The sequence below is a fragment of the Fundulus heteroclitus genome, chromosome 23 (genome assembly GCF_011125445.2).
Source record: "Fundulus heteroclitus isolate FHET01 chromosome 23, MU-UCD_Fhet_4.1, whole genome shotgun sequence".
Lineage (NCBI taxonomy): Eukaryota > Metazoa > Chordata > Actinopteri > Cyprinodontiformes > Fundulidae > Fundulus > Fundulus heteroclitus.
The window spans coordinates 32,191,019-32,203,498 of record NC_046383.1 but is presented as its reverse complement, the minus strand read 5'-3'; the positions used below and the strand labels follow the sequence as shown (position 1 = coordinate 32,203,498).

At 40.0% G+C, this 12,480-nt stretch overlaps 1 protein-coding gene across 4 annotated transcripts in view; it reads right to left on the bottom strand.

Annotated features, from left to right (window-relative positions):
- nrg2b (neuregulin 2b) overlaps nucleotides 1-12,480 on the bottom strand; it is a 112,524-nt gene that overhangs the window by 32,403 nt on the left and 67,641 nt on the right. Inside the window, exons 5-7 of one of the 4 annotated variants that reach the window (XM_036126995.1) lie at nucleotides 4,362-4,420; nucleotides 659-682; nucleotides 258-281 (exon numbers count right to left, since the gene is read on the bottom strand). In XM_036126995.1, coding sequence (XP_035982888.1) covers nucleotides 258-281; nucleotides 659-682; nucleotides 4,362-4,420 — 107 coding nt within the window. The remainder of the gene's footprint in view (nucleotides 1-257; nucleotides 282-658; nucleotides 683-4,361; nucleotides 4,421-12,480) is intronic. The other 3 variants (XM_036126998.1, XM_036126997.1, XM_036126999.1) reach the window with 3 other exon arrangements.

Genomic DNA, 12,480 nt, shown 5'->3' with positions numbered 1-12,480 from the left:
TCATGTACTTGACATGTCTCTTCCTCTAAATTGGCAGCTTTCCCAACTTTGTCAGATTAAAAGGAGGGAGAATGAATGCAAAGAAAGGAGGTGAGGTTTCTTCTCCTCGGGTTAGTGGGCAGGGAAAAAAGAGGGACAGGTTGAGAGAGAGACCCAGCTGTTGGTGCAGGAAAGAAGATGGTACAGTAATGCGAGACTGTGAGAGGATCTTGGCAAACCATTTAAAGCACAATAAAATGAATTATAATGTTCCATACCCATAAGTTCAATTTTGAGAAGCTCTGCCAGCACAGAAAGTGGTCGTGGTAAAAAGAAAGAGACACATGGTCAGGTGTAAAGTCTATTTTGGAGCAGATACAAATACGTCCACGAGCTGCAAATGTTCAGCGCCCGCCAGTCGTTGGGACCGACGTGCGCGCCGTGTTAGTGACGGACAGACATCGCAGACAGCTTCAGCTGTTTGACCCCCGGAAATGACGGAGGGGTGGGGGGGTGGGGGTGAGGAAGAAGAAAGCAAAAAGAAATGAGGAGCGGAAGGGAGGAAAAATGAACCGAAGGCTGAAGGAAAGAGACACCAGCAGCAGGCGGGAGAGAGGGCATGCAGACACAGAGAAAGACGGAAAAAAACGACAGCAAGACAAGAAGCCACGTCACTTACTGCTATATTTAATAGACCTCATTTCTGGAGTAAACGACGTTGGACAGAAATACGAAACAAATGAAACAAAACAAAACAAAAACAAAAAAAGAAGACGGAAAGGAAGAACAAGAAAACAAAAGATAAAAAGCAGTGAGTTATTCTTCAACATAAAAACACACTACAGTTGATGAGGCTGACACAGCAAATGGGGGTGAGTGCTGTGACTCGTTTGACTAATGGCAGTTTGTATGCCTTCGTATTGATTGCAGCATACCTCTTGTATAGCTCTTTGTCCCGCTACAGCTACTTACAGCTATTATATATAACCCTCCACATAATTTACAGGGAAATCATTCCAGCATTCCCAATTCTCACGGTACCGCATGCATTACTGGCCTCAATTACAGAGAGAAAAATTCAGCCAATCTAATGGCCAGCCTGTCATAAGTGAGAGCGGAAAAAAAGTGCAAAATAAAAGCACATTGTCACACGGACAGGTTTTAGGATCTAGACACACGTTGGTGACTGGGCGTGAACCACACATGCCATAGATTGGGACATTTTATGGCGTAAAACAATTTCTTTTTTAAAAAACGATTCCAAATGATTTTGTTTTCAAAGCATCAATAAAAGCAAACAAAGACAGTGTGGCAGGGAGCTTCTGGAAACACAGTTTTATTTCTGGGATTGCTTGGACAGCAATGCGACCGTGGCATGAATCTCAAGACTTTTCTCTGACTCCTTTTACACTGAGCCGTGGGATTTTAGCTGACACTGAATGTGTCCCACCATCGTCGTCCATGCAATCACAGGAGAGCAACAAAGCACACCCCATTTGCATCACTTTGATTTAAAAGGAGAAGTCCAACATTTTGGGAAATCCACATCCGAAGCAGAACGAGCTGATGCATTGAACACCTCCCCCCCCCCCCCCCATCTGAGGATATGTCTAAAACTCTGTGTAACGCTAAATCTTGTCCCGTCTGTGAAGTATGGACGTCACTGATCTTGCACTGCTGTTTTGTACAGTGTGCGTATATTGGGATAAAGGGTGTCTAAGTTACAGTCTGCATCTGTGTCAGGTCAGAGGAGTTGCTTTTGCAGTGTTTCCTACCTAATCTCCGACTGATTGTGAGTATCCGCTACTGGTGAAATAATTATAAGACAGAATAAATTAAAAAATGTGTCCGACTGCTTTTCTTTTGGAGCTACGTTAAGCATTCGTCACGCTGACATTAGTGAATATTGTCGGCCCAGACACGGCATCTGCACGGCCCAGAATTAGATCAAGTGATGTTATTTTTGAGACGGCGCCGCAGCATTTGATGTTTTGACCGGGTCCCTGCTGCCACTTTTGAGCGGCACATTGTGTAAATTCCTTAAACAGCGGAGCCTGCATTACATCTTCATGTTGTGGGGCGCGTGGCACAGATTTCTTTTTGAAATACTGGCTATTCGGTGGCAGTCTGGCTTGGCTGGAGATCACACCATGCACGCTGCAGTATCAGATGTGCAGAGCGACAAAGCGGAAGCACTGTTTATTTTTGTATGCCGCTGACATGCCCCGCAGATATCCAATACTGCAAAGGGGATATTAGAAAAACAATAGCCAAAGGTCAGCTGTCAATTTTTCATGTAGGCTAGGGGACATCTGCCATAATAGCCCCTACAATTTGTGCGAGACAGACCAGAATGCAGACATGAATTAATTATCAAAAGGCCTGCACTACAAAGGTAATATTTTAACTGAAGGTTTATTAACAGCAAGGTACTCTGACTAGAGGGCTGACTGTATGCTAACATCTGTAGTTAAAACCAAATGAGCAATCTTAAGCACCTTAAACACTTACACCAAACTTTGTAAATGAAAGTAGACTTTTAGCTTATTTTTTTTTTTCTTCTTATAATCAGAACAACAGTATGTCATAACAGAATTAGGTATATTAAGCAGATTATCTGTGAGAGGCACGTACATTGTTTCTCCTGTTCTGGAGAGTTTTTACTATGCTAAAGCTGTTGTTACACAGTTTGCTATCTTGCAATGTATGTTGGCACACAAATTGGCTCTAAAATTTAATAAATGTAGCATTTTAGATGAAAAATAGTGTTGTCACATCTTTGAAGTTAGTGTGTAACACTTGATGCCCTTCCATTTTGTATGGTGTATTTGAATATGGATGAAATGTGTGAAACCAACTGTGTCAGGGGTATGTTACTTTTACTATAACATCACTTTCTTATCATATATCAAATCAGATTATAATGTCAGATTGAAAGTACCTTTTAGAATATAACCAACAGTCAGGTATTTATTTTATTTAACCTTTATTTACACAGGTATTCTCATTGAGGTTCAGGACCTCATTTTCATTAAACTGGCTTTTCATTCAGGAGACAGTTGAATATTAAAAATAATTTTTTTTAATTGGTCTGATGTAATATTCTAATCTTAAATGTGTTTTCATTAAATGTCAGCGGAAAATCATTCTAATTGACAGAATAAAATGCTTGAAAACACTGGTTTGTGTAAATATTGTAATATAATGTACTTCACTTGCAATGTATATATATATATATATATATATATATATATATATATATATATAAAACAGATTGTGTCTGCTATAGTGCTGATTATATGGATAAGTCAAGTAGGGTTTTATTAAGGTCACTGAAAAGCTAGACAGGGGGACATAGCGGTAAAAGCCTATTGTCGCCGTATTGTCGCAGTATTTTTAGGGATTTCCCAAAATGTGAAACTACTCATTTAAATCAATATCACTGTAATTATAAGCCCAAATGTAAATTCCTGAAAACATCACAAGTCACCTTTAAAGAAATGTTTAAGCAGCATCAAACCACATGCTGGAAGGAGACAATCTATAAGATGATCCACGGATGCTTGGGTGGAACTTAAAGGTCAGGATTTTTTTCCCCCTTTTTGTTGTTTCCATAGTTTCAAGAACCTGAACCTGCATGAAGATCAGCGCCACAGTAGGAATGGATACTAGTAGAAGAATGATTTCAGAGATCTAATTTTCTGTACGACTGACAGGCAAACATTGTTTCTCTGAAACAATGATACACGTACTTCTCAGAGGACTTGGATTTGGGGCTTTGTGGTTTTTCTTTTATCAAATTAGTATAAATCGCTTGGAAATCTTCTTTTTCATACATTTTTCATCAAAACGCTAAACAGGACTAACATTCATCATTATGGCACCTTAAAAGCCAAATGGAGGAACGAAAAAGTAGTTTTACTGTAAACCCCCCCTATTTTAGTTCTTCAAACAAATCAGCACCAATGGACCATCTACACAGAAAAGTAAGAAAACAATTCAGTAAAAGCAAAGCAGCTTCAAGTTTCGTTATCGCATTTATGTCAGCTCTCTGTTGGCTCTGTTTCATGTAAGTCACCAAATCAGACCATAAATGAATTCTAGGCACAATTTTACAGCAAGCATTAAAATCTTGCAAACGCATGCAGACTAGCATGAAACATAAACGCTACGTAAAAAAATCATAGCATTTCTACACCGGTTGTGTCAGATTACCAGAGGATATGAAGGGAGAAGGTGGGGTGGACACAACGTTATGCAAACACACCCTCACACACTTACAGGAAACAGAGAAGCAGTTTAGTAAACACACTATCCAACCCCTCCAATGTAGCATGCAGCATCTCAGAGAGAAGGAGACAGACAAGAGCAAATGGACGTACTGTAGAAACCGGCCAAGACGGAGTTTTGACAGCGGTCCCCCTTATACTCATTGGGACACCTGATGGAGGGAAAACAGGACACAGAGGAGGGAGAGTGGGATGGGGAGGGGTTAGAGACACGGAGAGAAGAGGGGGGAACAAAACAGGAGGAAGAAGAAGAGAAATCAACAGGGAAGAGGAAAAGGGGGGAGTGGGGGGGAGGGGGGGGCAAAAGAGAGTAGAGATGAGGGATTAGAAACAGCACAATCCACCAACTACAGAGAAAGAGAGCGATGACCTGCGTACTGTGGCATTACTGACATCAATATGACATCACGGCTCAGACATCATCTCAGTCACAGGGGTCATGTGACGGTGGCGCATGATGCAGAATGGGTCAAACGTACAGTTGTTACCCTCTGGACCCACACACACACACACACACACACACACACACACACACACACACACACCCCCACACACACACACACACACACACACACACACACACACACACACACCTTATGGAGCAGGGATGCACTAATCAGTTGTAAGTGGGTGGCTTCCAGTTTGACCAACCTAACTGGTAACTGCGTAGTCGAGCACGTTTCAAAAATCTCTCTTTTTTTTGTTGCTGCTGTCGGTGAACACAGCCTTGATTGACGAACAAATAGCTAGGAGCACAACATCCTTTATTTACCGACTTTATTTCAGAAAAGCAGCTCTGTCTTCCTCTGTTGCACAGAAAGGACGGCGTGTTTTGGTTATAGTTGTGCTGATTGTGTTTGTTAGCCAAATGGATTGCACACAAGAGGGCAGTGCAGTGCCAGGAACACCGGGTGGGTTACCTTGTCTACACGTAGAGAGAAGTTTTATTACCATTTGCAAAAGGTGGATTTGAAAATGTTGGGAAACAAATTGAAGACCCGTACAGGTCCAGGGTCATAATCATAGTCAGAATCAGAAATACTTTAATAATCCCAGAGGGAAATTATTTAAAAGGTTATTTAAAAGAAGGGTAGCCAGCATATCTGCAGACCCCACACATCCTGGATACAAACTGTTCAGACTTTTACCTTCAGGTCGGCACTACAGAGCGCTGCTTGCTAAAACCAGCCGCCACAGAGACAGCTTCCTCCCCCAGGCTGTCCCTCTGATGCACACTGAACAGTCAGGGTACCCAGATCAATACCAATGCTTATTTGCACCAACCCGGCCATGTCTTCCTCTTTTGTTGAAAAGGTATTTATTCATATTTACAAGAAAAATATATTATACTTACCTTTTGGCATATGGTTCTAATTCCTACTTGTATGAAGCAGTTGGCAATCAAAACAGATTCTGATTAGGCTGCATTTATATTACAGGAAACACGCACATGTTGGTGTTATGTTCAATTCGATTCAATTCAATTCAGTTTTATTTATATAGCGCCTGTTCACAACACGTCATCTAAAGGCACCACACAAAGTCAAATTCAATCAAATTCAATATGTTCCACCGCTCACCAAGCTAATCCCACCAAGTTCAGCAATCATAGTAAAGGCAAAACAGGTATATAACTCTGTAGTCGCGTTGTAATTGTTTGAATAAAAAGGCAAAGGCCTGTTTTATTGTAGAGCTTTGTCCAGTGCAAAGCCTCCTCAAACACAGACAAACACTTGCATTGCCTCCATTCGCTGATATAAAACTTATTGACTGAAGACCTGTTAAATGTCGCCTTTTATTTACAGTAAAACAGATGAATGCTCTGTAACCTGGGGGCTGTTTTGAAGTAAAACGTTCAAATTAGATCATAAATTAGTGACCCGAAAAGCAGCAGATATTGATGACACTTAAAAGAGCTCACAGTTGGGCCCTTTAACCCGGTTTTTAATAGTAGAAAGTTAAATGGCTTCTAAAGGCACCCAGAGCCTATTGCTGCCAAACGAGCGCTGAGCTGAGCTGAGCTGATGACCGTACATTGGAGCTCATAAGTTTACATACCCACTCAAGAGTTTCCTACTCTGAGAGACTATGATTGATAACACACTCATGCGTGTCTTTTATTGACACAGAAACAGCCCAAATCACCCTGATCAGCAGTTTACATGATTCAGTTCTCAACCGAGTATTGCCCGCTTTAACATCACTAAGAGTTGGAAATGTTTTCAGGAAAATTTAGACGAGGCACCCATTGAGTTCTTGGGCCGGTCTGCCTGATCTGCATGGTTGAGATTAACTTAAAACGTCTTGGCATGGATTTTGACCAACTTTCCTGTGCCTTTGTCAGACATTCACAAATAACTACCTACCTACAGCTGTCCATTTCAATGGAAGTGTCTGTTTTTGTTTTGTTTTTTTGTCATGGGCTTTGCTGACTGCTCTTCAAATGTAATGTTGATGGTTGGGCCAATGAAGTTAAATTATTATTTTTTTTTTTTCAAATATCTTTGCTCCAGAAATCCAGAGCTCATCTCTGTGCTGTTTGGTGTATTGTAAGCAGGCTGCCTTTTGGCCCTGACGTAGTAATGGCTTTCTCTTGGCGAGTCGCCCATGCAGCCCATTTTTCTCTTCAAGTACCTCCTTATTGTGCATCTCGAAACTGCCATACTGCGTTTTTGAGACTCCTTCATGTCAGCCGAAGTTATTTGTGGGAGTTTTTCTGCCTCCCAAATTTACCTGGCAGTTGTGGCTGGTCTCTCTGACCCTGGCTTGGTTTCAACGTAATCCCTCATTTTCTACTCCTTAATTAGAGTTTGAACACTGTTGATTGGTTTTCTCAGTTCCCTGGATGTTTCTTTAACATCATTTTCCTGTTTTATAAAGTTCAGCTACCTTCTGCTGCAGATCCTTTCAAGATCATTTTGCTTTCAAACATGAATCCAACACTATCAGTGCAGCAGTTTAAGAAACATGCAGAGGTTTGTCAGAAGCCCTGAAACTCACTTCCTTTTTACCCAAACACATAACTTATAAGCAAACAGAACACAGGTGAGCCTGGTTACCTATAGAAGCCATTTAAACTCAGGTGTATTTGCTTTCTGGTGTGTTTTCAATATCATTCATACATGAAAATTGGCCAAAAAAGGTCAAATTTATGAACGTAACAATATATGGATTTGATTTGCCCCCATGAGCATATCGTGTTGGTATTCATTAATTTTTTACAGAAACCTAGTGGATTTGTTGACAAACATAACCTTGAAATTAAAACATATTGAATAGTTATGTACCTGCTAAAGACAATAAAAGATAAAGCGGGCACCTATACTTTCCCAAAGTACCCCCAACATAGAAGAACTTGGTTGACCCCACACTTAATGGTAAGGCAATGACAGTAAATTTGAGTGGGGAGTCCGGAACCTGTTTATTGAAGAGGCTGCAAACGTCAACTGCGAGGAAATCTCAAGTTTATCATGTTAAAAAACATTTTTATTATTACATACACTCCATCAGTATAAACCATCGGATCACACAGCTAAATTAAACCTTACAGTAAACCGTTGACCCAAATGGTTTTATTAATGATAGCTTGCGGTGTGAGTCACTTTTCTCAGTGCCTGAGCCAAATGAATGATTGTGTTTGACTGGAACTGCCTTGGTATTTTTATTCTGTCACCCACCATATTTGTAGCATTAGATTAATGTTGCTCTTTGGACACAGCTAACATAATATAAGTGAACTAACTGTAGACACGTGTTTCTGACAGACATTACTTTACAACAGTTATGTCCTTATTAGAGAAACATAGCCAATTTATGTGTAGAAAATTAAGATTTTCGGAGTCAGTCACTGCCGCCAGGTTTATTTATTAGGAACCCCTTTAATTTCCTTTAAAGTGATTACCAATCCTGGGGTCAAATTAACACAACACAAAAAATATCAACACAAGATACAAAACAATATTAATATTGTCATAATGTGCATAACATTAGTCAAACATTACATTTAAATTGCACACACATACCTAGTTTAAAAATAGAGATTTTAGAGCTCTTTTAAAAGAAAGTGTATTATTTAATTCTCTGATTTTTTGGTAGTTTATTCCATTCCTAAATTGCTCTGCATAAAACCAAATTTTGTAAAAAGTTTGTTTTAGCACAGTTTACAATAAATATTATCTCACCGGAATATTTGGTTAAATCATTTTGCATTTAATGAGAGTAAAGTTTTTCATAAAATGATTCTTGTCTACCTGTTAATATAAGTGTCTTTATAAATTTCAGTAAAGTATACTGCACCTTATCCTCCAGTAGAGGCCACAATTAAGTGCGGCACATTTCAATAACGTTAGCAGAGAATGGACATTTTAACACTAAGCTAGTTGCCTTATTTTAGACTACCTGCAACCTAGACCGATGTATTTTGTTAGCTACAGATCATATAACTGAGCATTATTGTAAGTGAGTCAGAACTAAAGATCGAACAACCTCTTTCAAAACTGTAGGTGTAATGAAAGAGGAACATCTAACAACAGCAATACCTTTTCCCAATACCTTTTATGTTCTTTGCAACCACCATATAATATATGATTAATATGAATTATCCAGGTGATACAATTTTGGCATAAAAGAAAGGACTGGAGCATGCTCATGAACAGCAGTGTAACAATGCTGATCAGAACAAGAGCAGATATGAAGTTTAGATGTAAACTCACACTGGAAGACTCACCTGGCTGCACCTGCAACCACTGATGGCCCCGTCATGTGTCTGTGCAGACCTTTAAAGCATTCAGAAACCCCAGACTTAGGACATCTCCAATATGGATTGTTATAAGAACAAGTTCCTTTTTTGATTACATTTTTTTTTTTTTAGAAAAATTATTTCCTAAATTTGTTAAACTGTTCGGATGAAAAAAGATGCTGAAACTATCAAAAACAGCTTTCTTACTTACAGTAGCGCTTTATTTTAAATTCACAAGGAAATAGCAGGATCCAATTTAAATTGGTGTTTCTTATTTCATAGCTCATCTAAAAATAAAAGCATATGCCACAAACCACTACTAAAAAAAATAGAAATATATCCTATTACTCTCCATAATTTCTATTTAGGGGCCATATGCCATAACAACAACCACTGTTTGTACTTCCCTATTCTATTCTTTTTTTTCCTGCATTCAGCTAATTTTTAGACAACAGTAGAAGAGCAGAGGTAAAAGCATGTTGATTCGTTCAAACCGTCTCCTCTCTTCTAAACACACTCCTAGCTGCTGGGGGTGGAGGTGGAGGGTGAACTGAATGCTGCGTCTGCAAACAGTAACCACTGAGTGTGCCGTTATAACAAATCAATCTGACTCAAATGCCATTACAGTAACAAGATCTCTGACACAGGCTCAGAGTTTAACCTAGATTTATCATGCTGTCTATGAGGAAACTGACCCTTTGACTTGCTCCAGAATCATTTCAGGAAATGGAGAAGAAACTCATAACTCCACATTAAAAACGTTTTCACTGAAGAGGACACTGTTAGGCATACAGCCAGCTGACGCAGAGCAACACTCACATTTGTTTCATGCTTCTGGGACCACATAAGATTTCCCATAATACTCTTTTTTTTTTCAGAACCTTTTACCGTCTGCTTCAGTAGTGTCTTTGGTGTCCTGCTGCATCAGTTGATCGGAAGACTTTCAGGTAAAACTGCTACTTGCAGCTCGAAATAAATACAAAAAAAAAAGGGTTTGGAAAATCCAAAAGGAAAAGCTGAAGAAATCTAAAAATACTCAAAAAGAAAGCGGAAGCAAGGTGCGTGAAGAGCATCCCTTTAGGGTCAGCAATCAAGCCGTTCTACATGAGAGCAAAGCAATGCATTCAGTAGTAATAAATGCACGTCTTAATGCAGTGTTGGAATTTCAGTGAACATGCTGTATTAAAATCCCTGCAGAACGAGGACTTTCAGATTAGCTTAAAGCTGCCCTGTTTGTAATGGGGGGGTGTAACAGCACCGAGTGATTGCACACACTTACACACACTGTCAGCCCACCACAGAATGTGAGCATGAAAATTGTTGGAGTAGACTTTGGTGTTTCTTGGCCACAAACAATAACAGCAGTTTACATGCAGCTGCAGAATGTGCTGTTCTGTTTCTGGATGGTTGGCGAGCTGTCAGCGATACTGCGGGGGGGGGGGGGGGGGTCCGCTATTCTCTCTCCCTGGCATCAGCTATCAAACTCACAGCACCGAAACTAACAAGCAGGCTCCTCACTGCATCTCAAGAAACAGGAGATTGACTGAAAAACACGCAGTCAAACTAATTTTTGCTAATTAGTTCATCCGTATCCTTACCGTTAGAGGTCACAAACGTTTCTTTCCATGCATCCTTTTGGAGAAAACATCAAAAACTTATTATTAAATGTCTCAAATGGTGTGTTGTAAAAACTGTCATGGCTTTTTACCACGCCCTGCATAATTGATTTGATCTGTTTTACTGCTGCAATTGATAGTAGAGCATCTTTTTACCGCAGCCGAGTGAAAGATAGGAATGTTTCAGAAAATCTGATCCGACTGCACATTATCCTCTGGATGAATCACGACGCTTGACCAGAGTCTTCAGATATTGTTGATGTGGCAGGATTCCAGCGATTACAGGATGACAGAGGCTCTTCGGTAACTTTATCCAGCCCCGGCAGTAACCGTACTGTATTTATTCCACTGATGTACTGCCTGGTCAACAAATTTATCCAGATTAAAATGCAAGGACATTCCCCTTGCCCTCTTACATTAACCGACTGGGTATCCTTTTCTCCTCTTTCTCACCAATAAAGAGAGAACTTGCATTTTGAATCAATTACAGCAAAAACCCTCAGTAGAGCCCACTCAGCAATTTCCCAGAGAGATATAAATAGAGCAGAGAGAAAGAGGTGAAGGCAGCAGCCCTATTTGCTCTCTCTCTCTCTCTCTCTCTCTCTCTCTGTTTCTCTCTCTCTCTCTCTCTCTGTCAAAACATTCCTAAGATTGTTTACGACGTCTACAAATGAGCAGAAAGGACATCAAATGAGCAAACTTTTTACTCAAAGCGTGAATGCAAAGTAAAGCCCTTTGGTTTGGTCATATTTATTAAAGGCTCATTAATCTTGACATAAATTGAGGCCTCACTATTGGTCTGAACTAACAACATTTCTAGATTGGATTAGATTAGAGGGCCTTTAAAGCTGCACTGGGATATTTGATTAGAAATGTGAAATTTTTAAGCTATATTGGGAAATCCGTTTGATGTATCCGGTTTTTGTTCTGCAGCCGGTTCATTGGGGGGCGGAGCTAATCCCAGCTGGACAGAAGGAGACAGGAGTAAGTCCTGCAAAGATGTCCAGCCCATCTGAGGGCGAGGTGGAGGACCATTCTTGACTGTTAGGCTTTAGTTGAAAGGCTCAAAATGAACTCGGCTATAAAAAGAGCTGATCTGACTAATCTTAAGCGAGGGTTGGTATTTGAAGGCCATTTGGATATAAAAAGATGATTTCTCATCCTACTTCATGAGCCAGTGATTTGATTAACAATCGACTGGATAAATAATGTTCCCCTGCATCCATGTGGTCTCTAAGAATCGCTCCCCCTAATATTTTCAGTTTTCTGAAACACTGTTAGGTAGTCATTCGCATGCTGACGGCAGAAGAGCCACAGACCTAATCCCCCTTACATTCTGCAGACATGAAAGACGAACAAAGCTGCCACTCATATGAGCTTTCAGCGAGGAAACTGAAAAGATACTTTATACTTTCCGTCTATATTATTCACCTTGGCTTAGTACAGTGTAGTCCATTTGCTGTACTATGTGAAGTACCTTGCAAAAACTATCACCATTAACCCTTTTCCCCATTCTGTTGTGGTACAATCATACACTTCAGAGTATTTCATGGAGGTTTTCTGTGGGAGAGCAGCACAGAGGTATGTGTAGCTGTGGAAAGGAAAAGTGAAAGGAAAACGTTGCTTAGTTTTCAAATAGTTTTTGCAAATAAAGTATCTAAAGTGTGAGATGAATTTATATTAAGCCACCCTTAATTTGATGCTCCTAATTAAAATCCAGCGCAACTGATTCGCCTTTAGAAATCGTTGAGTTAGTGAACAAACAGCAGCGTGAAGACCAAAAAACACATGTGACGGGTCATGAAGAAAGTATTTGAGTTTAAAAGCAGCGTTGGGTTATGAAACTGAATTCCAGGTT